At 37.9% G+C, this 18,161-nt stretch overlaps 1 protein-coding gene across 1 annotated transcript; it reads right to left on the reverse strand.

Moving 5' to 3' along the window:
- Positions 1-16,446: 16,446 nt before the first annotated feature.
- Positions 16,447-17,251, reverse strand: LOC137818200 (dirigent protein 22-like). Its single transcript, XM_068621474.1, has one exon. It carries the CDS (start codon positions 17,146-17,148, stop codon positions 16,579-16,581), a length of 570 nt encoding a protein of 189 aa, XP_068477575.1. The 5' UTR covers positions 17,149-17,251; the 3' UTR covers positions 16,447-16,578.
- Between the last annotated feature and the right edge of the window lie 910 nt (positions 17,252-18,161).

An 18,161-nucleotide genomic window follows, 5' to 3' on the forward strand; every position in this document is an offset into this window, starting at 1 on the left:
TTGATTTTGACTTTGACATTTGGTCAACGCCCCGGGACAGTACAATGGCTAATCTTTCTAGTGGAGAATATTCTCATTCACCTCAAAAAGCATACCTAATTGGTGAATTAAAGGATGCCAAACTAACAATTGCAGAAAAGGATGAGGTGATAAGACAAATGGAGGCAAGACTCCAAATATTGGAGATGGATCATGAAGATATGCATCAAAATCGAGAGAAAAGACCTCATTATCATCATAGGCATTCTTCACGGTCTTCTCAAAGTTCTTATTGACATCATGAAGAAACTGAATGGAGGAGGCACCAATACTATGAAGAAAGGCGCCAAAATGTGGCTAAGCCTTATTTGCCTGTTGTAAAATTACCTAGTTTTAGTGGTGAGGGGGATCCTAATGTGTATTTGGGATGGGAGGGAAAAGTTGAGCAAATCTTTCATGTACATGAGGTCCTATAACACCAAAGGGTTAGGCTAGCTTCTTTAGAGTTCATGGACTATGTCATGCAATGGTGGCACAAAACTCTTTTTGACATTGGGTTAAACAAGAGGCTGTCTGTGGTCTCTTAGGATGATTTAAAAGCATGTATGCGTGCTAGATTTTTTCCTCCACACTTTAGGAAAGACCTTTTGTTGAAGCTTCAAAGGCTTCATCAAGGCACGCTTAGTGTGGATGGTTATTTTAAAGAACTTGATACGCTTTTAATCAAAGTTGATATACATGAAAGTGATGAAGCTAAAATGGCTAGATTTGTTAGTGTTCTTAGAAGGGAAATCCGAGATGTAGTAGAGCTTCATGAGTATTCTTCTTTAGAAACTTTGGTTCACCTTGCCATCAAGGTAGAATCTCAAATTGCAAGGAAAATCTCTTTTAAAATTCTCATAATGATGGCTACTACAACTCTTATTGGAAAAACAAAAATAAATATTTTTCAAAGTATCCTTCTAAAGACTCTACTTTCAAACCTAGAGATTCCAAGCCTTCCACTTCTACTCCTCAATCACCATCTAAATCTTCAAGTAAGAAATGTTTTAAATGTTTAGGCTATGGTCATATAACGGCTACTTGTCCTTCAAAGGGAAATATGATGATGCATGATGGGGTGGTTGTGAGTGAGCATAGTTCGGATTCCTCTAGATATTTCACACCTCCTAGGTCCCCAAGTGAGCAAGAGAGTGAAAGTCCACATGAAGGTGACCTATTAGTAGTGAGACGATTGCTTGGTCAAGTTTTGAAACCCTTTGATGAAAGTCAAAGAGAAAATATTTTTCATACAAGATGTCTCATTAATGATAGGTTATGTTCTTTAATAGTGGATGGGGGAAGTTGTGCTAATGTGGCAAGCACAAGAGTAGTAGATAAGCTTGGATTGTCTACTATCTCTCATGCAAAGCCCTACAAACTACAATGGTTAATTGAGGTTGGGGAAATAATAGTTAACAAACAAGTCCTCATTGCTTTTTTCCATTGGTAAATATAAAGATGAGGTCTTGTGTGATGTTGTCCCAATGGAAGCAACTCATGTTCTTTTGGGTAGGCCATGACAATTTGATAGAAAAGTTTTTCATGATGGCTTTACTGACAAATTTTCTTTTAACTTCCATGGGCACAAGGTCATACTTAAGTCTCTCTCTCAAAAGGAAGTCCACGAGGACCAAATTAAAATGAAGGAAAAGAGAGAGAAAGAAAATGATAAAAAAAGTTCCAAGAGAAGCCTTCTCATGTCCACACAACAAGTAAAAAATGTAATAGTTTCTCAAAAGTATTTTTTTAGCTATTCCTAGGAACATTGAATGTGAGTCGGCTAAAGATAGTCCCACATGTTTGGAAAATTTGGTAAAGGAATATGAAGATGTGTTTCAAGATCCTCCTAAAGGCTTACCACCTCTAAGAGGGATTAATAGACTTCATGCCTGAGGTTTCTTTACCAAATCGCCCAGCATATAAGACCAATCCCAAAGAGGCTAAAGAAATTCAACAACAAGTTGAGGGCTTAATAGCTAAGGGGTGGGTACAAGATAGCATGAGCCCATGTGCTATGCCTATCATACTTGTCCCTAAAAAGGATGGAACATGGAGAATGTGTACGGATTGTCACGCTATAAATAACATTACCATCAAGTATAGGCATCCCATTCCAAGATTAGACGACTTGTAGGATGAATTACATGGGTCTAAAATATTTTCCAAAATTGATCTTAAGAGTGGTTACAATCAAATTCGTATTAAAAAAGGGGATGAATGGAAGACCGCTTTTAATACCAAATTTGGTTTATATTAGTGGTTAATCATGCCTTTTGGCTTGACTAATGGTCCTAATACCTTCATGCGGCTCATGCATCATGTCTTAAGAGCATTCATTGGCAAGTTTGTTGTAGTTTACTTTGATTATATTCTTATATATAGCTTGTCTTTAGAAGATCATGAGTCACATGTTAGTCAATTTTTAGAAACCCTTAGGAAGGAGAAGTTGTATGCTAAGTATGCTCTAGTGAGAAAATCAAAGGGAGTCATATAATTATTCCATTTATGATAAATAACTTTATGCTCTTGTTCGAGCTTTGCAAAATTGGCAACATTATCTTTTTCCAAAGGAATTTGTTATCCATAGTGATCATGAGTCCCTTAAATATTTGAAAAGCCAAAGCAAGCTTAATAACAGACATGCTAAGTGGGTGGAGTTTATTGAGCAGTTTTCTTATGTGATCAAACATAAACAAGGTAAAATTAATGTGGTTGTTGATGCTCTTTCAAGAAGATATACCTTGTTAAATGTTTTGGTTGTTCAATATTTAGGTTTTGATCATATAAAGGTACTTTATCATGATGACCTTGATTTCTCTCTAATCTTTCAAGAGTGTTCCAAAAGAGGACACAAAGAATTTTTCTTACATCATGGTTTTCTTTTTAAAGGAAAGAGACTTTGTGATGTGAATGCAACCACAAGAATACATGATTCTTTGACATTCTTAGGAGCAACTTGAGTTGGTCATGAAATGGCACTTTACTTAGAATTGGATCAATGTTCTAATTCAAGAACTCACAAAGACTTTGCACCAAACCAAAGCTCATATGGAAGTCCATATATTGTCAAATGGAATCAAACACAAGGAATGAAGAACAAGAATTGAAAAGCTGGACATAATTGAAATGCTAAGCTACTGAACCGAACAGAATCAAAGAAACAAAGCTGGAAACACAAATTTAAACGGTGCAAATGAAAGGAAAGACTAGGAAACTAAGAACTACCGAATGAAAATTGAAGAAAAGGAAGAAGAACACTTATAGAAGAAGCTTGCTGGATTTTGAGAATTGGAGAAGCCATTCACGCCACTTGGTTCCTTGTTCCAAGATAAGTGATGGAGTGCCGCCACTTGAAGCTCACCATTGCTCACAAGATAAGGCAAAGGAAGAAGAAGACTCAAGACTCACAATTTCTCTCTAAATTTGAGTATAGTCTCTCTACTATAAAATTCCAATCTCAAAAATACAAAGAGAAGCACCTTATTTATAGCCTATGAGGTGCTGAAAATGCAAGCTAAATGAACCTCAAATGCTGATGAAATTCGGCGCCAACTAGACAATGAAGGAAGTGTGACTTTCCTTCCTAGTTTGGCACCTCCTAACTCCTATCTACACTCCCCCCTAACCTCCCTTACTACTTACACCTATTTATTACATCCGCACCCCTATTCTATAAAAGAAATAAGAAGAGCCATCTTATTATACTCTTGTCCCAAAGCTCTTGCCATGCTCTTAGTAATTCTTTGGGCTTGGACCCCTTGTTGGGCTTGGGCCCCTTGTTGGGCTTGGGCTTCATGGGCTTGAGCATCCTCTACTTGGTTTCCATCATACTCCCCGGGTTGGAGAGAATTCGTCCACGAATTTGGGAAACCTGTAGCAAAAGGAGTGAGATCAGTAATATTGAAAGAATTACTACCAAGATAAGTAGAGGGCATATCTAACTCATAGGCATTATCATTAATCCTCTTGATGACTTGGAAAGGGCCATCACCACGAGGCATAAGTTTGGACTTCCTTAGAGAAGGAAATATATCCTTTCTCAAGTGAAGCCAAACCCAATCACCGGGCTCAAAGATTAATGCCTTGCTCCTTTGGTTGGCAGTGTCAGCATACTTACCAACTTTCTTCTCAATTTGTAACTTGATGCGGTTATGCAAATATTTAATAAAAGAAGCCTTTTCAAAACTGTCTTTGCATAGAACCTCATCAAGTACAGGAATGGGAAGAAGATCTAGAGGTGTGAGGGGATTAAACCCATAAACAACCTCAAAAGGAGAATGGTTAGTGGTGGAATTTACTACTCTATTATAAGCAAATTCAACATGAGGTAGTAAATCCTCCCAAGCCCTTGGATTCCCGGAAATAAAGCATCGCAATAATTGACCCAAAGTTCTATTAACCACTTCGGTTTGACCATCAGTTTGGGGGTGGCAAGTAGTAGAAAACAGAAGTTTTGTGCCAAGTTTCCCCCGTAAGGTCCGCCAAAAGTGACTTAAGAACTTAGAATCCCTATCGGATACTATACTTCTAGGAAGTCCATGTAAACGAACAACTTCCTTGAAGAAGAGATTTGCAATATGGCATGCATCATCCACTTTGTGGCATGGAATAAAATGAGCCATTTTAGAAAAATGGTCCACTACCACAAAGATGGAATCCTTACCCTTCAATGTCTTGGGTAGTCCTAAGATAAAATCCATAGAAATGTCAACCCAAGGCATTGTAGGGATAGGAAGAGGGGTATATAAACCATGGGGTTGGACCTTAGATTTGGCCTTCCTACATGCTATACATCTATCACAGAAGGTATGTACGGATTTGCGCATGTGAGGCCAAAAGAAATGTTCATGCAATGTTTCTAAGGTCTTAGCTACCCCAAAATGTCCCATAAGCCCACCCTCATGAGCCTCTCTAACAAGAGATTGTCTTATGGATCCTTGGGGAACACAAAGTCTTTTTCCTTTGAAAAGAAAACCATTATGTAAGAAAAAGTCTGTGACCTCCCTTGGAACACTCTTGATAGATTAGAGAGAAATCTAAGTCATCATGATAAAGTTCCTTGATGTGATCAAAGCCTAAATATTGAACATTCAAAACATTTAACAAGGTATATCTTCTTGAAAGAGCATCGACAACCACATTAATTTTACCTTGTTTATGTTTGATCACATAAGGAAATTGCTCAATAAACTCCACCCACTTAGCATGTCTCTTATTAAGCTTGCTTTGGCTTTTCAAATATTTAAGGGACTCATGATCACTATGGATCACAAATTCCTTTGGAAAAAGATAATGTTGCCAATTTTGCAAAGCTCTAACAAGAGCATAAAGTTCTTTATCATAAGTGGAATAATTGAGATGACTCCCTTTGAGTTTCTCACTAAAATAAGCTATGGGGTGTCCTTCTTGAAGGAGGACGGCCCCAATGCCTATATTAGAGGCATCACATTCTATTTCAAATGTCTTAGCAAAGTTAGGAAGGGCTAGAATGGGGGCTTTAGTTAATTTATCTTTCAAAGTTTGAAAAGCGTTTTCTTGCTCTTGTCCCCACTTAAAAACCACATCCTTCTTTACTATGGCATTTAAAGGTGCGACAATTGTACTAAAGTCTTTCACAAACCGCCTATAAAAACTAGCAAGTCCATGAAAACTTCGTACTTCATTGACATTGGTGGGTGTAGGCCAATGTTGAATTGCGGCAACTTTTGTTTGATCTACATGCACCCCTTTATGACTAACCACAAACCCTAGGAAGTCTATATGATCTAATGCAAAGAAACATTTAGCATGATTAGCATACAATTTTTCCTTCCTAAGGGTGTCTAAAACTTGTCTAACATGTGACTCATGATCTTCTAAAGACAAGCTTTATATAAGAATATCATCAAAGTAAACCACAACAAACTTGCCAATGAATGCTCTTAAAACATGATGCATGAGTCGCATGAAGGTACTAGGAGCATTAGTCAAGCCAAAAGGCATGACCAACCACTCATATAAACCAAATTTGGTCTTAAAAGCGGTTTTCCATTCATCACCATGTTTAATTCGAATTTGATTGTAACCACTCTTAAGATCAATTTTGGAAAATATTTTAGACCCATGTAATTCATCCAACAAGTCATCTAACCTAGGAATGGGATGCTTGTATTTGATGGTGATGTTATTTATAGTGCGACAATCCGTACACATCCTCCATGTCCCATCCTTTTTAGGGACAAGTATGACAGGCATAGCACATGGGCTCATGCTATCTTGTACCCACCCCTTAGCTAATAAATCCTCAACTTGTCTTTGAATTTCTTTGGTCTCTTGGGGATTGGTCCTATATGCAGGGCGATTTGGTAAAGAAACCCCGGGCATGAAGTCTATTTGGTGTTCAATCCCTCTTAGAGGTGGTAAGCCTTTAGGAGGATCTTGAAACACATCTTCATATTCCTTTACCAAATGGTCCAAACATGTGGGACTATCCTTAGCCGACTTATATTCACTAGGTCTAGGAATAGCTAAAAAAATAGGCTTGTGAGTAACTATTACCTTTTTAACTTGTTGGGAAGATATGAGAAGGCTTCTCTTGGAATTTTTTATATCTTTTTCTTTCTCTCTCTTTTCTCTCATTTTGACTTGGTCCTCATGTACTTCCTTTGGAGAGAGAGACTTAAGAATGACTTTGTGTCCATGGAAGTTAAAAGAAATTTTGTTGGTAAAGCCATCATGAAAATTTTTTCTATCAAATTGCCATGGCCTACCTAAAAGTATATGAGTAGCTTCCATTGGAACAACATCACACAAGACCTCATCTTTATATTTGCCAATGGAAAAAGTAATGAGGACTTGTTTGTTCACTACTATCTCACCCACCTCACTCAACCATTGTAACTTGTAGGGCTTGGCATGAGAGATGGTAGGCAATCCAAGTTTGTCGACCACTCTTGTGCTTGCCACATTCGCACAACTCCCCCCATCCACAATCAAAGAGCATACTCTATCACTAATAAGACACCTTGAATGAAAAATATTTTCTCTTTGAGTTTCATCAAAAGGTTTTAAAACTTGTCCAAGCATGCGTCTTATTACTAATAGGTCACCCTCATGTGGGCTTTCACTTTCACTCTCACTTGGGGATCTAGAAGGTGAGGAATGTCTAGAAGATTCGGACCCATGCTCACTACTATCTACCCCATCATGCATATACATAGCGGGTAATTAGAAGCAATATGTCCATAGCTTAAGCATTTAAAACACTTCTTACTAGACGATTTAGGTGGTGATTTAGGCCTAGAATTGGAAGTGGAAGGCTTAGACTCTCTAGGTTTGAAAGTAGAGTCCTTAGAAGGGATATTTGAAAAAGAGGTATTTTTATTTTTCCAAGAAGAGTGGTAGTAGTTATCCTTAGAAGAATTTTTGAAAGCATTTTTCCTTGCAAGTTGATTTTCAATTTTGCTAGCAAGGTGCACCACATTTTCCAAAGAAGAATATTCTTGTAACTCTACCACGTCCTGAATGTCCCTTCGAAGGCCACTCACAAACCTAGCTATCTTAGCTTCCTCACTCTCATCCATATTAACTCGAATTAAAAGCGTGTCTAATTGTTTAAAGTAATCATCCACACTTAGCGTGCCTTGATGAAACCGTTGGAGTTTCAACATAAGGTCTTTCCTAAAGTGTGGGGGTACGAATCTAGCGCGTAAACATGCTTTCAAATTGTTCCAAGAGACCACGGGCGGCCTCTTGTGTAGGTCAATGTCCATGAGGTATTGATGCCACCATTGCATGGCATAGTCCAAAAATTCTAAAGAAGCTAACTTAACCCTATGCTCATCCCTAACCCCATTTACATAAAAAATTTGGTCAACCTTAGCCTCCCATCCTAAGTATACATTGGGATCACTTTCACCACTAAAACTAGGAAGTTTTACATTAGGAGAACAAGGGTCAGCCACATGTTGGCGCCTCTCTTCATGGTGATGATGTCTTGGCCTTGGATTGTCTTCATAATAACCATGAGAAGAATGGGAGTGCCTTGAATAATGCCGAATAGGAGGAGGAGTTCTTCTCTTACGGTTTTGATGCATTTCTTCTCGGTTTAACTCCAAACTTTGGAGCCGTGCTTCCATCTTCCTTATCACCTCAAGATAGTGAGCATTGGATTGCTTGGCATTCTTTAAGTCTTCATAAAGGGCTGCCTTTTGTGGTGAGCACGGTTTGGAGGACTCTCCACTAGAAAAATGAGCCATGAGCAGAAAATACACAAAAACAGCAAACAAAACAGTGAAAGAAACTTGTTAGACAATTAAAAGGGAGATATAGGTTGCTGGAAAATGGCCAAAAGAATGTGCTCAAACCACTCCAAGAAAATAATTTTCTGTCCTTTACCAAGCCTCTCTTGTGGATTGGATGAGCTTCAAGTGAAATAAGCCAAAGCAAACCACACTTAATCAAGGAACAATATCACCACAACAACTAGAGAAACAAAGAAGACAAGCAAGAAAAAGTATAAGCAAGAAAAGGCTAGAAAAAAAGGAATACTTAGATGTATGACAAACTCAAAGATTAATGAACAAAAGACAAGCAAGAAAATAAGGAACTCAATGAGAAAAGTAGGCACACCAAAAGAGTCCTAAAGAAAAGTGCTAGAGTAGATTGAAGAAAACAGAAAACAGCTACTGGAAAAAAAAAATTTAAATGCAAACTGTGCTATGTTTACAGATTTAACTGGAATGATTGAAAGCGAACTGGAATGTGAAAAATTAACCACAGAAACTTCAATGTCTTAACTTAAAAATGGCACTGGAATGAGGTAAAATAGTAAGCCAATTGAGAGAAATAAATTTTTCAAAATTGCTGCCCAATTATCGTATTCTTTTCGGCAGTATTGTACACTTTCCGTATTTTATTTATCATTTTTTGTGTACTTGGAATTTTTGAGTAATTCTTTTTTCTATGCTTTTGTAACACTTTGAAGAATGTAAATCCAAATTTTCAAAAATTTCCAGTGAGCCAATTAATTGCAGTAAATTGAAAACAGTAGCACGTTTGTAAGAAAACAGAGTATCCTATTTAGGAATGAAAAACAGTATGATGAACTTGCAAAGACATAATGGAATTTGTATAAAGGAACTTGTATAGAATGAAAATACAAGCATGAAATCAAATCTAAAAATGAAAATGCGCAAAGGATCAAGCAATAAACTCAAAAAACAGAAAGTAAACCAAAGCAAGAAACAATCAAAGCAATAAAAGTACTACAAGAAGTAATGACAATTATGGAATAACATGACTAAGACAAAACTTGACATGATTACAAAATTAAAAGACATATAACAAGATAGAACAACAAGTGAAAGGAAGCTTAAGGTCAGCTCTAGGAAGGAGAGTGCCATTCCAAAAGAGCAGCCATACTCATATGAACAATGAGTGCCATAATCCTTTTCACAAACACTTGGTGTAACAAAAGAAAAAACAGCAAGGAAACTCAAAATAAATCCTAAAACAGAATGGTAAACAACTTGAATTAAAGAGCTCTTGAAAGTAAAGTGCAATACAACTCAAAATTTAAGCAACAACAAGCCTAGACTCTAGATACCACATGATGTGAATGCAATAACAAGAATACATGATTCTTTGACATTCTTAGGAGCAACTTGAGTTGGTCATGAAATGGCACTTTACTTAGAATTGGATCAATGTTCTAATTCAAGAACTCACCAAGACTTTGCACCAAACCAAAGCTCATATGGAAGTCCATATATTGTCAAATGGAATCAAACAACAAGGAATGAAGAACACAATTAAAAACAGAACAGAATTGAAAGGTAAAGCTACTGCACCGAACAGAAAATTGGAAACAAAGCTGGAAACACAATTTTAAACGGTGAAAACGATGAAAAACACTAAAACAAACAAAATTACCGATTGAAATTGAAGAACAAGATAAAGGAAGATGACTTATGTGATTGAAGCAAGGATTGGGAATGGACACGCCACTTGGATGATGATTGTTCCAAGATAAGTGCAGATTTGCCGCCACTTGAATGCTCCCAATGCATCACAAGATAAGACAAGGAAAAGGAGAACTAGTCTCACAATCACTCACAAATGGAGCATAGTAACTTTACTCTATTTTTCCAATCTAAAAAATACAAAGAGAAGCACCTTATTTATAGCCTATGAGGTGCTGAAAATGCAAGCTAAATGAACCTCAAATGCTGATGAAATTCGGCGCCAACTAGACAATGAAGGAAGTGTGACTTTCCTTCCTAGTTTGGCACCTCCTAACTCCTATCTACACTCCCCCCTAACCTCCCTTACTACTTACACCTATTTATTACATCCGCACCCCTATTCTATAAAAGAAATAAGAAGAGCCATCTTATTATACTCTTGTCCCAAAGCTCTTGCCATGCTCCTAGTAATTCTTTGGGCTTGGACCCCTTGTTGGGCTTGGGCCCCTTGTTGGGCTTGGGCTTCATGGGCTTGAGCATCCTCTACTTGGTTTCCATCACTTTGTGTTCCCCAAGGATCTGTAAGATAATCTCTTGTTAGAGAGGCTCATGAGGGCGGGCTTATGGGACATTTTGGGGTATCTAAGACTTTAGAAACATTGCATGAACATTTCTTTTGGCCTCACATGCGAAAATTCGTACATAGCTTCTGTAATAAATGTATAGCATGTAGGAAGGCTAAATCTAAAGTCCACCCCCATGATTTATATACCTCTCTTCCTATCCCAACAATGCCTTGGGTTGATATTTCTATGGATTTTATCTTAGGACTTCCCAAGACATCGAAGGGTAAGGATTCCATCTTTGTGGTGGTGGACCGGTTTTCTAAAATGGCTCATTTTATTCCATGCCACAAAGTTGATGATGCTTGTTATATTGCAAATCTCTTCTTTAAAGAAGTTGTTCGTTTGCATGGGCTTCCTAGAAGTATAATGTCCGATAGGGATTCCAAGTTCTTAAGCCAGTTTGAAAGACCTTATGGGGCAAACTTGGCACAAAACTTTTATTTTCTACTACTTGCCACCCCCAAACTGATGGTCAAATTGAGGTGGTTAATAGAACTTTGGGTCAAATGTTAAGATGCTTTATTTCCGGGAACCCAAGGGTATGGGAGAATTAACTACCTCATATAGAGTTTGCATATAATAGAGTAGTAAATTCTACCACTGCCCATTCTCCCTTTGAGGTTGTTTATGGGTTCAATCCCCTTACACCTCTAGATCTTCTTCCAATTCTTGTACTTGATGAGGTTTTATGCAAATATGGTTTTGAAAAGGCTTATTTTATTAAAGACTTGCATAACCACATCAAGTTGCAAATTGAGAGGTTGGCAAGTATGTTGAATTTGCCAACAAAAGGCGCAAGGAATTAATCTTTGAACCCAGCGATTGGGTTTGGCTACACTTGAGAAAGGATAGATTTTCTTCTCAAAGGAAGTCCAAACTTATGCCTCGCAGTGATGACCCTTTTCAAGTCATTAAAAGGATTAATGATAATTCCTGAGTTAGATATGCCTGATACATACCTTGGTAGTAATTCTTTTAATATTAGTGATCTAACTCCTTTTTCTGCAGGTTTTCAAAAATCATGGACGAATTCCCTCCAACCCGGGGAGTATGATGAAGATCTAGTAGAGGAGGCGCCTGAGGCCCAAGCCTAAGAAGCCCAAGCCCAAGTGGAGGCCCAAGCCCAACCCATGAGCTCAACATCCTTCATGCCTCAAAGGATCACTAGGAGCAAGGCCAAGGCTTTGGGAGATGAGCATCATTGGATGTCTCTCTTTGTAATTATTTTTTAGTAGTCTTTTTTAGTAGAACATAAAGGGAGTTGTAGCTATAGATATAAGAGGTGTAAATGTCCAAGATAAGTCACACCTTCCATGTGACATAAAAGGTAGGTGTAGGTGTAGTTTTAGGAGGTGCCAAAGATAGAAATTAAGTCACACTTCGTTTGTGACTTGTTTAGGCACCGAATTTGAATAGTCTTATGTTTGAATTTTGCCTTTTCATTTTCAGCCCTCTTCTACTATAAAAGGAGGTGCCATGCTCTTGTAAATTCAAAATTGGAATTTTAAGAAAGGTTACTCTACTCAAATTGAGAGAGAATTATGTGAGACTTGTTCTCCTTCATCTTGTCTCATCTTGTGAGTGTTCGGGAAGCTCCAAGTGGCGGCATTCATGTACTTATCTTGGAACAATCACCTCCAAGTGGCGTGTTCTTCCCTTCCATGACTACAACCACATAAGTTCCTTCTTGCTTCATCTCCATTTCCATTTCCGCACATTGTTCTCTAATTCTATTTGGTCATTTGTGTTTGTTCTTCAATTCTATTCGGAAGTTTGTGTTCTTGTTTAATTCAATCGGTTCAAATGTGTTTAGTTTTTGTTTTAATCGGATAAACATCTTGTTCTTGTCTTCTTGAAGTTTCTGCATCCATATCTTGTTTTATTGTTGTTGTTTTGTGTGTTTTGTCTATTCAATTGTTGTGTAAGAAGATGACACTTGTTGTTCATGAGTTTGGTTCATCATTTGGAAGGCATTGATCTCCATTAATGTTTCCTTAAGCCTCCTTACTTTGTTCTTAAAATGTCACAATTTAAGCAATCTCTTAATCAACTCATATCAGCGTGGCTACCACGCGATTTCTCGATAGGTTTTTCTTTCAGTCCCAGAGTGGGCGCCAAAATGTTCTTACAATTTACCTAAGATCAAATATCCTCTATCAAGCTTCCTCTGTCTTCTCTTCAATCCTAAATGTCGTCTTGGTAGGTCCGAGAGAATGGGGTACCTACAAACCTACTTTAACACTCAAGTTAGATGAGATGTATTTAATTGTTCAGTTCAGAGTTTAAATAATCATTATCTTTTACCATGGGAGTCCCCTCTTATTTATACTTTTCTATTGGGCCTTGTGCTATTGCAGGGACTAGCGTAGGCCCAATGATCCCTTAATTACGTTTCATTCCTTTTAATCAAGATTAGCCTTCTTAACCTGTAAAATGACGTGACAACTACATTTACCGAAAGACTGTGAAACCGTCTAGTTGACCGAACTTTTGGCCTCCCAATTCCCGATAGAACAAGTATTTCTAATATTTACTAGAAATTTAGTGAAACATCGATACAGTATAATATACTCCCACCTTTTCAAACTTTTTTGAAGTTTAATTTTTAATTTTGTTTCAAAATATGTTGATTATTTTATATCCAAAGTTCAGTAAAAAAACTTATTTCAATGAAATAGTTTGATCTCTATAAACCTAGACCCTTAGAGCTCTCACAAACTCTTCCCCTTAGAGCTCTAAGCTTCACATTGTTGGATGACGATTACGTCTTGGGGCGGACCATGGCCATCTAAGTGAGCAACGTCTTAATGTGGGGCTCAACCATCTGAGTGGGAGTGCTCAGTAGGGGGAGTAATAGTTTTCCTTTTTCTTTTGAAGACGAGCCCCGAGGTGGTTTCTTCATCCTGCTGGGTCGGGGCTTGAGTAATTCTAAGTAAAGCTTTCCTTTTCTGCTTAAAAGATTCCTTGGGCATGCTAGCAGTCACCCTCATCTTCTTAGCTAGCTCATCTAGCTCTGCCTTGCTAATGTTAGATGTACCGACCCGTCCTCGGGCGTTGACCAAAGTCCAACATATGATGGGACCCACCAAAGGGCTTCAGGGAGGAAAGTCAATGTGTTGACCGCTTTAGGCGTCGCCAGCTATGGGCGTCACTAGGCATGGGCATCGCCAGGCTTAGGCATCGACCACCTTGAAGGTGTAACCCGTTGTCCTAAGAACGTGCTTCGGCTCAGATGGTGCCACCCCCCGATACCCACGGGTAGGGAAGACCGTGGAAGGAGCGACATAGTGAGAGGCCACGGTACGAGCATGGAGGCCTTGGGCCTCGATACCTCAGAACAGTAATAAAGAGAAGAGAAAGGTGGCTTCAAGGCCATATTCCCAGTACCAGCAGGGAGTGACCTGACTCGTGAAGTACCCATGCATGAGGTGTAGGACGTGGCGATCCACGTCACCTTTGGAGAATCGCTAGGGCAGATACGACCCGGGAGAGGGCCACGCCCCAAAGGTAATCTACGTGCATGGTGCGAGAGGAAGGCTGAGATACTCCCAGGGCAAATGGCTAGAGGCTGGGGCGAATGAGTTGGCACCCAGGTAGTCATCCCCTGTGCCGGATGCACTTCGATGAAGGAAGACTTATGCGCTGGGATTTCCCTAAGTTGGGTTACAGCGTCATAAGGCCTTCCACGTGGACTTGCGCTTAAGTCATGAATGGCACGTGGCAGTAGCACTGAGACTGGAGCTATATAAGCTCTCGTTGACAACAGCCTAAGGGACGTTTTTCACTTGAACTTCTATTCATTTGTACGCACGAGTGATTTGAGCACTAGAGAGAAGTTCGTCAGAATACAGTTACGCGCCTTCAAGAACACCTGAGTCACGGTGTTCCAATACGGAGGTGCATAGTGTTTTCTGCCTAATGACTTGAGCGTCGGAGTGCAAACGGCTGCTAGGGCGCCCTTTGTTCTTCTCTGTTTCAGGTACTCACGGCGGCGAAGGGTGGTGATCTGAGACAAGGAAGAAGGAGTCCTTGATACGCGAGGTCTTAGCTACGCATTCAGCACAATTTGGTTAACCGACAGGAACATTAGATAACATTCTCTCTACAAAGAAAACAAGTAAATGGTTAATAACAGTAGCATGGTTATTTTCACCAAGGGTAGGAGATGAATAGTACCAGTGTAAGTTTTTAGAGCACTCGGGATGTACTCTTAGGTCAACAAGTAGGAGGTGTCAATAACAACCTTCAAGCTCGTTAGGAACTTGCAGATTCCTTGATCTTTTGGCTACAAATCATCTAGGTGTCGAGCACTCTGGAATTTCAACTCAGGGGTCCAATAACGATTAAATTCATCTGGTAGGGTCAAATCTCTTGTTGAAGCTCGGATTTGACAAATTTACCTTTAAAATTTTTGTATGAAGATTGGAAGAGGGTGAGCAAAGCTCTTGGAGAATCAATTGGAGACAAATCAGAAGAGAAGCTTGTCTACCCAATCCGTTTGAGGTCAACCGGCGAGAACGTTCGGTATACTCAACCCATAACACAGACATTTACCATAAGCCAGAGCGACAATTAAAAATGTTGAATATATTTTTTGATTCGAAAGTCGATTCAAGTACGAAAAGGCTCAATAGCTCTAAACGAACATTCATATTTGGTAAAATTAACATGATCCAAACAGTAAATGTGCATTATAACTAATTCAGTTAGTTGTCTGAAACAAGAAAATACCTAGTCAGAGACAATACTCTACAAAGGTATAACCCCAAAATACGAGGGGAAATATTAACAGATTAATTATGCAATTATCAACTCCTAATGAGTGCTATAAAAGGGTCTTGAGACCCTAGGCACAAGGTAATTAAAATCTACGTCATTTACATTGCATTACATGCTTATATAAGTGCTCTCACTGACTTCGTCAGAGTGTAATCAACAAGTGGAAAACCCTCCGTCGGAATTTTCAGCGAAGGAAGAGGAAGATAACAACCACCGCAACGGTCCGACCTAGGTCAACCAGCCAAAACAAGGACCCTTTTGGAGGAATTAGAAAGATAAAGTGTTTGTTGGTGGATATTTTGGGTAAAGTGTTTGTGGCTGCAATCATTAATTGCAATTGAACCATTCATCTCCTTTTCCCAATTTCACATTAAACACGAAATTTCCATGTTAGATAATGACATATTAAAAATTTGTCCCAAGTGTCCTTAAGAGCATAGTCCATCTGTGCATACTAGTGACATTGAGTATGCCACATCATCAGAAATAAACGGGTTAGTGAAAATTTAACGAAAATGACTAAATTGCATACATTTTAAAATTACCTTGGATCAAATTGATTTTTTTAAAACTCAATGTAGTAAATTGAATATTAAGTATAAATGTAAGAAAAAAAAAAGGTAATTATACCTTATTTTAATTGTTGATCTCTGTTACAAATACTTTTGCTCTTAGGTTGACCAATTCTTGCAAAATGTTATTTTCTTTAAAAGGTGTGGTATAGTAGTATTCAAACTATCGGTTAGTATGTCGCGCTCTGTTCTCAAACAATTGAACATACTATATGAATGATTGTCTTCTAAGTCTTCTATAAACACATAAAAACTTTTACAAAATCAAAACTAGTTTTTTTATAAACTAAATTTACCCTATATATAAAATAAATATTCTTTCATATTTTTTAAATGTATAAAAACTAAATTTAAGAAGTACACAAATATTATTGATTATTTACATTTTTCCACACAAAAGTTTACCTTTTATATCCATTATTTATATACCGTACATATATACTAATACTTTTGCCAAACTCAACCATTATGAATTGTATTTCATGCATATCAAGATTCTTAAACTTGCTCAAACATGATTTTATTCCATGGTACCTCAAAAGAGGAAACATAAATAGAAACAGAGTGGCACACTACAGCCTTTTTGAAGAACAACAACAATGATCAAACTCCTTAACATCCTATAAAACACAACAATTAGTGGTAAACGTAGACGTTGTACTCAATTGTGTTGTTCCTCGTTTGGGGATCAAAAGACAGAGTCCTGGACTCAACAAAGCCCCTGGCAAATCTGAAAACACCACTGCCACCAACCACAGGCATCTCCCTCACCTTCTGAGCAATGGGACTTCTCCCCACGAACGTGATGGTGCTACCATTGTACTTCCCTTCGGTCAACACAAAGTTCGTAATCACCAAAAGGGCAAACTCCTTTTGTGATGTGGAGGAGTACAACCCTTCAGCACTTCCCACAACCTTTGAGTACAACTCGGGTCCTAGGGTCAACACGTTGTCGAATACTCCCACCGAACCGAAGGTGGTGGTTGTGCTGTACTTTGGTTGTGGTGGAATGATTCTAACCGAGGAGGGGTTGCTTCCACTGAAGATTTCGTGCCAATAGAACCTGAAGTGGCTAAGAGTGTGCTTCTTCTTGTAGCTTAAGGACTTAGGGTCTACTGAGCCCACGAAACCTGTTTCTTTCTCTCCTGAGATGGAGAGGACATAGCAGGAGATGAGAAGGAACGATAAGAGGAATTTGGTAGCCATGGTTTTGGTGGTTAGAGGAAGTGGTGGAGTACATGAAGAGAGCAATGAATACAAGAATTTATAATGTAGGAAGAAATGGAGTAGGTGTGCTTTGAGCTTCTCTTGCATGAGAGATTAATTAACCTAACACCTTAGTTGTAGGAGACTTGAGTGAAGACAATTTGATAATATTTTGGGGTTTATTAATAATAATACAAAGTTGCTAAATAAAAATACAAAGTTCCATCTTTTTGAATGAATAAGCTCATAAAGGAGAAAAAGACATGTTACTACCAAAATCTTTAAATCTTTTAAATCTTTAAACTTTGACTGCGAGAATGTCATTTATCTAACGATATATAGTTTAAGAGTGATGATATGTTAAATATCCTACACCATATTATAACTCTAGAAAAAGAATAATTTTTTTTACTGAAGTTTGAACACGTGTGAAGAGAGAATAATTTTAAAATTAGTGTTGAAATTTTCAAAGCTTTGCATGATTGAATTTTTTTTTTATCAAAATAGAACATTTTTAGAATTATACTATATCACATCACAGAATTATACCATATCACATCACAATTGTAAATTATTGATGTTTTTTCAACGTGTAGTTCTCAAAATAATATATTTTTAAAAAAATTGTATTGTGTCACATACAGTTGAAAACGGACATTTTTTACAATAGAATTACTAAAATAACGTTTTCCATAGCTTAATAGAACGTTGTAATATATTTTCCAAACTATATAAACTTTATTTGTTTTGGCTTTTATGGGACATAGTGGTCAGAAAAACTATAAAAGGGACGATGCTTGTCTTAGAATATGAAGTCGTCGCGAAGACAATTGACAAACAGCGCCTCTTATGTTTGATTAGTGTCATTATTTTGCTTTTTTTCTAAACAAATAAGAAATACTATATATGAACATGGACAGCGTCGTGTTTGGTTGTTGCAATGTAATTATTTAATGGATTTACACTTGTGTATATGTAAGTTGGATTATTATAATAACCGACCACGCATTTGC

This window comes from Phaseolus vulgaris, chromosome 10 (genome assembly GCF_000499845.2).
Source record: "Phaseolus vulgaris cultivar G19833 chromosome 10, P. vulgaris v2.0, whole genome shotgun sequence".
Taxonomy (NCBI): Eukaryota; Viridiplantae; Streptophyta; class Magnoliopsida; order Fabales; family Fabaceae; genus Phaseolus; species Phaseolus vulgaris.